The sequence below is a fragment of the Mirounga leonina genome, unplaced genomic scaffold (assembly GCF_011800145.1).
Source record: "Mirounga leonina isolate KUSES-001 unplaced genomic scaffold, KU_Mleo_1.0 Mir_179, whole genome shotgun sequence".
Classification (NCBI taxonomy): domain Eukaryota; kingdom Metazoa; phylum Chordata; class Mammalia; order Carnivora; family Phocidae; genus Mirounga; species Mirounga leonina.
In genome coordinates, this window is record NW_023270466.1 from 3,412,058 (window position 1) to 3,423,002 (window position 10,945).

At 34.7% G+C, this 10,945-nt stretch overlaps 1 protein-coding gene across 4 annotated transcripts in view; it reads right to left on the reverse strand.

Annotated features, from left to right (window-relative positions):
• The window catches only part of AGTPBP1 (ATP/GTP binding protein 1), a 184,481-nt gene that overhangs the window by 126,866 nt on the left and 46,670 nt on the right, over positions 1-10,945 (reverse strand). For all 4 annotated transcript variants that reach the window (XM_035024409.1, XM_035024407.1, XM_035024410.1 and 1 more), the window contains exons 4-6: positions 4,361-4,428; positions 1,396-1,459; positions 817-963 (exon numbers count right to left, since the gene is read on the reverse strand). In XM_035024409.1, the coding sequence (XP_034880300.1) occupies positions 817-963; positions 1,396-1,459; positions 4,361-4,428 (279 nt within the window). The remainder of the gene's footprint in view (positions 1-816; positions 964-1,395; positions 1,460-4,360; positions 4,429-10,945) is intronic.

Here is a 10,945-nt window from a genome sequence, read left to right on the forward strand (position 1 = left end):
ATGTAGATAGACAACTATAAACTGAACTTGGGTTCTAGTCCCAGGATGCCTTTCTCTGTTAACTTAATCTAAATCAGCTTTCTCCCTGTTTCAAATCCCATGTTTTCTCAATCTGTATTTTTTAACATTTTGCATGTCTTACTATTGTAATAATCAGTCCTATAATTTTTTATATCTCTTTTGGTCTTGACTAGATCATAAGCTTTTTAAGCATGGAGACTGTGCAATACAAATATGACTATTAATGAAAAGCAAACACATTTTACCTCCATGTTCCTCAAAGCATTCCCATCCATATTCCCTCCATCCAGCTTCAACAATATATATCCTTTACACACATACACATGCAAGCACACACACAGCGACACACTTGTGATTCTGGTATTTTTCTTCCTTTTTCCAATCTATGCAACAGAATTCCTCATGAATTTAGGATCCTCAATTTTGCAGGCCACTAGTTGACTGTAAAAAGCAGTCCATGAGGGGCGCCTGGGTGGCTCAGTCGTTAAGTGTCTGCCTTCAGCTCAGGTCATGATCCCAGGGTCCTGGGATCGAGCCCCGCATTGGGCTCCCTACTCCGCGGGAAGCCTGCTTCTCCCTCTCCCACTCCCCCTGCTTGTGTTCCCTCTCTCGCTGTGTCTCTCTCTGTCAAATAAATAAATAAAATCTTAAAAAAAAAAAAAAAAAAAAGCAGTCCATGACTAAGACCAAGAAAAAGCAGTACCACTTTAGATTTTCAAAATTTACCAAACTTCAAGGCAAACAGAATCAATGTCACAAATAGTTCTATGATAAAAACACAAGTGGAACCCTTACCTTTAGGTCCAATCTTTGCAAGAATAGAATGAATCTGCACCATCAACTCCTCATTCGGGGGAGATTCTTTGCTGGCATTCATAAGTAACTGCAACAATATTTGTGAACCACCTTTGGTGACCAAGAAACTCGCTCTTCGACCTCCACCTAAAAAAAAAAAAAAATTGTTTTTAATTGTTTAAACAGCAAATCCTCCCATAACATATTAGACATCACAACTTGTTAGCATTCAAGAAATATTTCAAATGATGACTTCTGAAATCAAACACCTCAAAATCAATTTTTTTAAATTTCATTTAGTATTTTAGTTAGAAAATAACAAAGAGGGTAAATACAAGTGATGCCAAAATTCCACATTCAAGGCTCTGAAAATGGGTTTTGGGGTGGTTTGAGGGATACCGGAAGACCCCTCAAATCAAAAACAAAGCAACAATAAGAGTATGACAATTTCAGTTTCCAAATTCTGATACTCAGAATAGCTTCTATAAAAGTATCAGAAAATTCCAAATAAAGTACACATGATACATTGCTGATCACTGTTTACAAACAGAAATTAGACCAAAGGAAACAAAAACTTACCAGCTGACACCAGCTCAACAAGAATGCTTAAGATATTAAGTGTAGTTTGAAGATCTTTCGTGTTCTGAAATAAATAGTTTATTTGCTGTATTAAACCATTGTAAATCTGTGATTCCCAAACCTCTTCTGTTCCTGCTGTGAACTACCTGTATTTTTACAAATGGCCCTTCCAATTTCCCTACGAACAAATGTATTTGGGCTGCCACTATTCTCACTTACCACTTCAGTAGTCTCTTCTTGCCCTTGAAAATGTTTTGCAAGTCATCTGAGCTATTGTTTTCTTAGTATCAACACTATTACAAGAGGAATTAATTTGTCATTTGAATTCACCATCTTCTACTAAATAGATAACCCAAATAAATGAATCAAAACGTAAAAAGCACTACAATGTATCTATGGTGACCACCCAGTCACCTAGCTCCCCTCTCAGAAGGCAACTGCATTATCAGTTGCTTGTGTATCCAGCCAAAGACAATGTGCACACATGAAAGAAATCCATGTAAATATATATGTATATACAGATTTATTTCTCCAAATGGTAGTGCCCTATGGATACTATTTTATATTGATATTTTTATGTATCAATAAATAATTTCTTCACCCTTTTTTAAAGGCTACCATATGGATTCTATCCATCATATGGCTATGCTATTGTTTATGAAACCAGTCACCTACCAATGGAATATTTAATTGTTTTAATCTTTTGCTACTAAAAAACTGCAACAAGAAATTAACATGTTTATACAGAATCAAGTATGTCTCCATATGGGATAAATTCCTAGAATTTCTGGGTCAAAGAATATGGGCATTTACTAAATTGTTCATGGAGTAATTTACACTCCCACCAACAATGTAGAAGAGTAACTATTTCCCAAAGTCTGGATAACCAATCTAATAAGAGAAAATGTTTAAACACTGTACTTTGGTTACATCTCTCTTATTAAAAGCAATGCCTGGATAAAGAAAACCACAGAGAAGCAGAATTATGGCCTATTTAAGGAACTGCCTCACCCCCAAAGTAAAGGAATTTTAAATGTTTATACAGAGGAACTTGAGAATTGTTGTGTATCAGTAAACTGACCCTTACTTATTCTTCCCCCTTCCGAAAGGGAGTGTTGTCTCTGCTTCACCATTTTAGCTTATAGATTAATGGAGCCCAAAAGCCATATCCAGACCAGTTAGAGGATTATGCATTAAGCAGAAAACCTTGTCTCAGCATTGGAGGTATTCCATTTATTGGACCACCGACTCACGAGAGAGGAATTTGGAAGAATGAGAGGGACAAACGTGTTAAAGAGAAGAGTGGACTGTGGCAGAATATTGCTTGTGTTTGGCAAACAGGTCTCATCTTCTTCCTGGGTACATAGCCAAACCACATTTTCCAGCCCTTTTGTACTTAGGTTTGGGCCATGTGACTGAGCTCAGGCCATTGGAACCTGAATGGAAGCTGCACTGTTATCTCTAGGCCTTACCCAGACAAGTCTCCCATACATAATTCACTGCCTCCCACCCCTGCTGACCTCAATAAATTGTGATAAAGCAAACAAACAAAACGAATGGTGTTCAATCTCAAGTGCCATTTGCGTTTCCTTCCCTGGGAACTGTCCATAATGTCTACACATTTAAATCAATGTCTATTGATTTAATTTTTCCTTACTGATTTATAAAAGTTCTTTATATGTTAAAGAAATTATACAAGTTGAAACATTTTTTCCTCAGTTTGCCAAGTGTCTATGGTGTTTTTTTCCCACGTACTTTAGTTAATATAATTGAATTTATCAATCTTTTCTTTTATAGCTTCTGGGTCTTTGTTCATATTAGAACACCCTTCCCTGTTTTAAGATTATTTAAAAATTTCTCCTATTACTTCCTCTAGTATTATGATTTTATCTTCCATGCTTAAATCTTTGCTATAGATACAGAATTTACTTCGGTGTAGGAAGTAAGGATCCACTATTCTTTTCTAAGTGGCTACCAATCTGTCCCAGCTCCACTTAGTAATAATCACTCCACTTTTCACTGATCTGAAGTGCTACCTTTCTTAAGTGGTTTTAAATTGCCATATGATTTTAATTTATTTTTGGACTTTCCATTCTGCTACATTGATGCTATATTGATGTCTATTACTAAGGCACAATTTCTAAACTATTTAAATTACTAAAGTTTTTATATAATGTTCTCTGGTATTTGGTGCAGCTAGTCCTTTCTTTTTTCTTTTTCAGAAACGTCCTTTCTACTTTTATTTTCTCATTGAACTTTAGAAACAAAACTGTTGGTATTTTTACTGAGATTACTTTAAACTGACAGATCAATTTAGGGAAAAATGACATCTTGTATCATTTTTAATAGGAAGTAATTCCTATCAAAAATATGAATTAACCCCCGTTCTTTTTTTTTCCAGTTTTATTGAGATATAATTTGACTTATAATACTATGTAAGTTTAATGTATACAACAAACTCACTTCCTGTTCTTAACACAGCACTGAATAAAATTTAAAATCCTGATTCTGAATATATCCTGCTGATCCACCCAAAAATTTCACACTGGGATAGAAATTTAATTGTTACCAACATAATATAGCTATTCAACCAATATATGTAGTAAACTGAATCACAAATATATATCATCTAAAACAATACAAAAATGAGAATTTCCAATATCAATCGTTTATTTTAGACTAAAGATTTATTTCCAGCTAATGCTTTATTTTGTATTACCAATTGGAATGGCACATTAAAATTTAAAATATGGTTATCATTACAATCATAGGGAAATATACTTAGAGGTTTACGTAATATATATCAGAATGTTTCTGTCACCGTCCCAAGTGATAATTAAAAACATAACACTAACTTCCATTCATTAGCTTTACCTCTAGCATAAAAATTTTATACTTCATATACACATTTTTTTCTTCTACTAGTTGGTATTAGTTACAAAATTAAAGCCTGTCAGTGATTTACCTCTAGGGTTGACAGCAGAACTTCCATTCCTGTAGAACCTTTGGCTGTCATTTCTCTCCTTGTTTTTTCTGAAAGGTATAAAAAAGTTTTCTTCTAAAACAAGAAAAAATTACATATAGCTTTATTCTATAGCTAATGTAGAATCAACATGACTCCATTGGTCTAGTAAACATTCTAAATTGGTTCTTAGATATTCCTCCCTCTGATGTTGCTAATTCTACTGGGTGGGAACTTCCAGATCTCAGTTTACAAGCCCTTCCTTGCATTTAATCACATCTCCTATCATGAACTAGATGGATCCCTGTCAATCCATCTATAATCTTAAAATCAACAACAGAGTATAAGTACCAGAACTGGTGGTGAGGTAGGAGGTGATAATGGCAGGCCTCTTTATTATCTTTACAACTAGAACTAGAAAATATTTCATCAAAATTGGTGAAAACAAAAACCTAGTACTATTTTCAAATGTTTTTACTGAATTAATACTATTTTAAAATTCTGAATTACACAAAAATATACAAAACTAAGGAACAAACAAAACTTGCTTCTTCTGCAAGAATCTGTAGACCAGATCACCCAAATAATCCCTTTTATCTGAGATGGGGGTGGGGAGAAACTATAAATTTTTCTACTATTTAAAGGTTTCTAGAGCTTCTCCACTATTCTTTTCCTTTGACTAACAAGAAAAGTAGATCATAGGCCAACACTTAGGTAGATCACATACAAAGTATATGTACTTGACCTATATTACCTCATCTATGATTTACTTTAACCCTCCAGGAGGATAATTACTCTTTTCACAGACCAGAAATTTGAGTTCAGAAAAGAGAAGAAACATGCACAAAGTCATTGAGCAGGTAAGTGAAAGAGACCAGGTGACCCAGGTGTTTCTGAACCCAAAGCTTACAGTCTTTCATTGATTTCATGTATTTCTAAAAGAGCCAAAGAAATCATTCTTTTAGGCAGGACTGTTGTACAAGAGACTTGTTAACCTTCTCCAACTGTTTCACACCTGAATATTAGTGCCAGAAGTTCTTCTAATATAGGATGACAATGCCATTTCTTTCACACTTTGAGATTTTAAAAACAGAACACAAATAATCTATTCTCAACACAGCACACATTACACAATAACGTTCAAGAGATTGATACTACCAAATTTTTTCTACACAGAGATAATCAAGCAGTCTAAGAGCAGAATGAATGAAGCAGAATGAAGCCCTGATAAGGGGGAGGGGGAAAAAGTCAGGCTAGGCCTTTAGAACATCACATTTCTGCCCAAAGCAAAATCCTGTTCAACTTCCATTACGGATGAACAAAAATCCATATGTGGTATAGTTTTGACACATACAAATTACACATTTACAATTTCACAAGAACATGAAGTATATAAGAATAGAAGTCACAAAATCTCAAAAAAAACTCATTAGTCTGATATCCATCTGAAAATCAGGTTATTCTAAATTAGAAGTTATTAAAGGGACAATGTGCTCAGAGAAGTTACAGTATAGTATTATTTGTGGCAACTATCAGTAACTACCTACAAAATAAAAACAGAGATTAGAAATCATATTTTTCTTTAAAACAACAATCCCATGCTATCATGCATCATCTTGGGTCCAGATAATGAACTTTGCAAAACTGACAAACACCTTACAATCTTTCTAAACATAACATTGCATAAATGATCTGAGTATCTAAAACAGTTCATCTCTACACCCTGTTGCCATAATTACTAATGCTTAAAAGAATGACAAATTTCTTTACCTATAAAAAAAGGGGAAACTCATTAATATTTGTAAAACCCAATTCCTTTTTTAAAAGTGATTCCTCTCCTGACCTTTCATCATTTCCCTGACCCAGCTGCCTCCATCAGTAAGTATGAAACTGTAAAATAAATACTGTTTAAATACCCACAATGCACTCTTAACATTTTAAATAAGACAACTGATTTAATGTTAAAGCCAAATGATTTTTCAATATTAATCACACAGAATAGTCAGAAGACTGAGATCTCCACTAACAAACCATTATTTTTTCACCTTCATGGAACAAACCCAAAACTCCCCTTATAACATCCACGATCATGTAGTTTACTCCTCACACTAAATGAAAATTAGCCACTAGTTTTCTGCTCTACTCAAGACTCTGTCATCATCTAAGGAGACTTCAATATCAATGTGGATGATTCATTCAAATACCTAGCTGCATAGCTTCCTGACATGTAACAACAAAACCCTTCCCCCTGTGCTCCAATTTATCAACCCTCTCAATTCTCAGACCTCAAATTGCCCTACCTCTGAAATCTTAACCTCCAACCTCCCACTCTCAGACCACAGCCTCCTAACACTCCTATTCCTCTTTGCTTTCTAAAAATTAGGGAAGCCTCACTGTCCCTTTCACGGAAAGTTCTAACTCATCAGTGGTAGTGCTGTTTTCCCGCAAAATCAGTTCTAGACATACCCCGCTTGGATTCATTCCAAGGCTCACCTCTTAAACGTCCTCCTGTGAACCCTTATAATTAAGTAAAGGCTAAAATGCGCATTCTCTATTCCTACATCACAGTAAAAATAAGGCCACAAGAATTTCTTCTCCTAGTTTAAGATTTTTACCACCAAAAAATTCACCATTTCCATCCTCATTTGGAAACACAAAACTACTGTTTTCACTTATCTCAACTCTCAGCCATCAACATCTGCCCTGCCATAGCCCACACCTATTCCAAAATGTGTGCCAGTTCTCAACCTTTGCTCTCAATCTCTGGACCTCTGTTCCCAACTCTCGGCATCTATGTTTCCCTCAGTGAATTGAGACAAAGTGATCAGTCAACCACAGATGAAATCCTATAAAACAATGACCAAGTTCCATACACTCATGTATCCAATCCTTGACGATTCTGCATTCCTTTTTCCAGTCTTAGGGAGGGAAAGAGGATGTGTCGTTTCTACTATGTTCTAAATCCCATCCTTTCTACCTATTTATAAACCTATAGCTTCAACCTCTACCTACATACTGTTTTCTGTTTTCCCACATACATAACAAACCTTATTTTAACTTGCCTCCTCCTCTATTTCCTTCTGGTTTCTCAGTGAAACTCCCCCCATGACAGAAAGTCTACACGCCCTGTCATTATTTCATTTGCCACTCACTTTACAGCATAATGCAATCTTCCTTCTAATTCCGCCACTTGAAAGTGCTCTTGTTGTGGCCAACAATTTATTAATTGTCAAATCAAAAAGATCTTTATTTTAACTAACCTCTCTCTGTTACTTAACATTGCTGACAATGCTTCCTCTGTTGGCTTTTCTAAAACAGTCCTTCCCAGTTCTTATACCACCATGTGCTTTCTTCAACACCTTCAATAATCTAAATGTTCTAACAGGCAAGAATTTTAAAGCAGCTACTATAATTACGTTCAATTACATTAAGGAAAATAAGCTCACTATGAACAAAAAGAAATCACAAAACAGAAAAATAAAAAGTATAAAAAAGAACCAAATGCACATTTTAGAAAAGAAAAATACAATATATAAAATAAATATTGGATAGACATAATGGCAGAATGCAGAGAAAAAAGGCAGTGAGCCTGAACACAGAAAAAGAGAAATTATCCAATCTGAGTAACAAAGTATTAAGATTGAAAAATAGGAGCCTCACAGTGCGTGGGTGGCTCAGTCAGTTAAGCGTCTGCCTTCAGCCCAGGTCATGATCCCAGGGTCCTGGGATGGAGCCCTGCATAGGTCTCCCTGCTCAGCAGGGAGTCTGCTTCTCCTTCTCCCTCTGCCTCTCCCCCTGCTTGTGCTCTCTCTCTCTCTCTCTCTCACTCTTTCTTAAGTAAAATCTTAAAAAAAAAAAAAAGAAAAAAAGAAAAATAGGAGCCTCAAGGACCTCTGAAACAATCTCCGAAAGTCTAACATATGTATAATTATATACCAAGAGAGAATGAAGAAGAAAAGAATTTTGATAAAAAAATTTCCTAAAACTGATAAAAGACACAAATTTACAGATTCAAGAAGCTCACAAATTCCAAGCAGGATAAATACAAAAAAAACTACATGCAAACCTCTGAAAACCAAAACTAATGGAAAATCATGAACTCAACAAGAGAAAAATGACACATAACTTTCAAAAACAAAGATTCAAAAATAGCAGACATCTCCTTTGAAATTATGGAGGCCACAAAATAGTGGAAGGACTGTTTTACATGCACTTTATAGTGCTGAAGGACAAAACCATCAACCCAGAATTCTACACCCATTAAAAACATCCCTCAAGAATTAGGTGAAATAAATCCATTGTCAGATAAAAAAAAAATTTCTGCCACAGCCGACCTGTCCACTAGAAATGCCAAAGGAAATTCTGTAGGTTAAAGAGAAATTATGCCAGATCTACCTCATATCTTTGGCAAAGAAAAAAGAGCTTCAGGAATAGTAAATATGTGAGTAAATATAAAAACTACTTTTTTTCTTCTTAATGTCTTTAAAATACACATGACTGTCTAAAGCAAAAATTGTCTTTTAAGGTTTATAATGTATATAGATGTGATACATATCACAACTATAGCTAAAGAATAGTAAATATAAATGGATATGTAAGGTTCTAAGGTTTCTAAATTTCATATGAAATTACAATATTAATTCTAAGCAAAGTGTAAAAAGTTAATGTTGTTTATTGTGATCTCCAGAGAAATTTAACAAATGCAAACAGGTATAACTAAAAAGTCAATAGGTAAATTAAAATGGAATTCTAAAAATTGTTCAAATAAATACAAAAGAAGGCAGGGCAATGAGAAACAAGAAATAAAACCAGAAAGGACAAACAGAAAACAAATAACTCTAGATCTAAGTCCAATCAACATTACATTAAAAGTTATCAAACTTTCATCTAAAACTAATGATGTAATGTATGGGGATTAACATAAGAATAAAAAAAAGTTATCAAACTAAATGCTCAAATTAAAAGGCAGAGAATGTCAACGTGCTATCTACAAAAGACACACTTTAGATTCAAAACTACAAATAGGCTAGAAGGAAACGAATGGGAAAAGCTATGCAAACAACAAGCATAAGAAAGCTGGAGAGGGGGCGCCCTGGGTGGCTCAGTCGTTAAGCAGCTGCCTTCAGCTCAGGTCAGGATCCCAGGGTCCTGGGATGGAGCCCAGTGGGAAACCTGCTTCTCCCTCTCCCACTCCCCCTGCTTGTGTTTCCTCTCTCGCTGTGTCTCTCTGTCAAATAAACAAATAAAATCTCCAAAAAAAAAAAAGAAAGAAAGAAAGCTGGAGGGGCTATACTATTATCAGACAAAATAAACATCAAGGCAAAGAAAACTACTAGAGATAAAGAGGAACAATACATAATGATAACAGGGTAAATTCATCACCACCCCGGACTGAGAACCACTGAGCTAGACAGATCAAGAAAAGAGACAGATGACAAAAATCAAGAATGACAGAAAGAACATCATTTCCTATCCTACAGAAACTAACAGGATTATAAGGGAATTACTACCAAGAGATACATGCCAACAAATTAAACCATCTACATGAAATGGATAATTATTATGTTTCTAGGGAAAAAATTAAGGGTAAGTTACAAAAAGTACCATGCATGCTACAAATAAACAGTACATTATTAAAGACAGAAAATGTAATGCATTCAAGGAAAACTAGCCCCAAACTGTGGAAATGTGTATCTCCACTATGTAAACAAGTATTTCAGGAGTTCAGGTTTTTTTAATCCTTTAAGTACACAAGTAGTATGTTCTTATTGCAACAATTCTAACAGTAGAAAAGTACCTTAAGTGAATCAGGAACTTTCCTCATTCCCCTCCATTTCTATCCCACTGATAACTACTGCTAAAAATTTGGTATGTATACTTCTGTTTTTGTGTTTGGTTTTTTGCCTCGCTCACATAAACATTACATACATATTTAATGGTTTATTTTGTATAAAAATGAGGCTATATAGTTATATGAACTAAAGAAACTTGCTCTTTTACTTAATATATTAAACTCAGGACTCCAGAACAATTCATATAGTTCCACATATGAACTATCTGTCCCAAATATCACAATATTGAAGAAGAAAATTCTTAATAACTATATAATATACTTTAAAAGTTCCACAATTTGGCTACATCAAAATTAACCCAACCATTCTCTCACTGATGGATATTTAGGGGGTATCTTGATCTTTGATATTACAAACAATGTTGCAAAATATCCTCAAACATTCTTTTACATACTAGCACTTTTATTTTAGTCAAATACATTCCTGAAAGTCAGCCAGCAAATGCACTTTAATTTTAATAAACATTGCCAGATTCTTCTCTCCAAAGTTAGTAATAATTATTGCACCACCAACAGTGTATGAGAATACCTTATTTTCCATGTCCCCAACACTGGATATTGTCATTCTCTAATTTCTGCCAATCTAACTAGTGAGAAGCATCTCTGTTGTTTTCATTAGCAATTCCCGACTTTCAAGGAGTTAAAGAACCTTTTCATAGGTTTACTGGTTATTTGCCTTCCTTCTTCCTTGAACTACAAATTTCTAATCTTTCTCTCTCAAATGGATAGCCAACTGA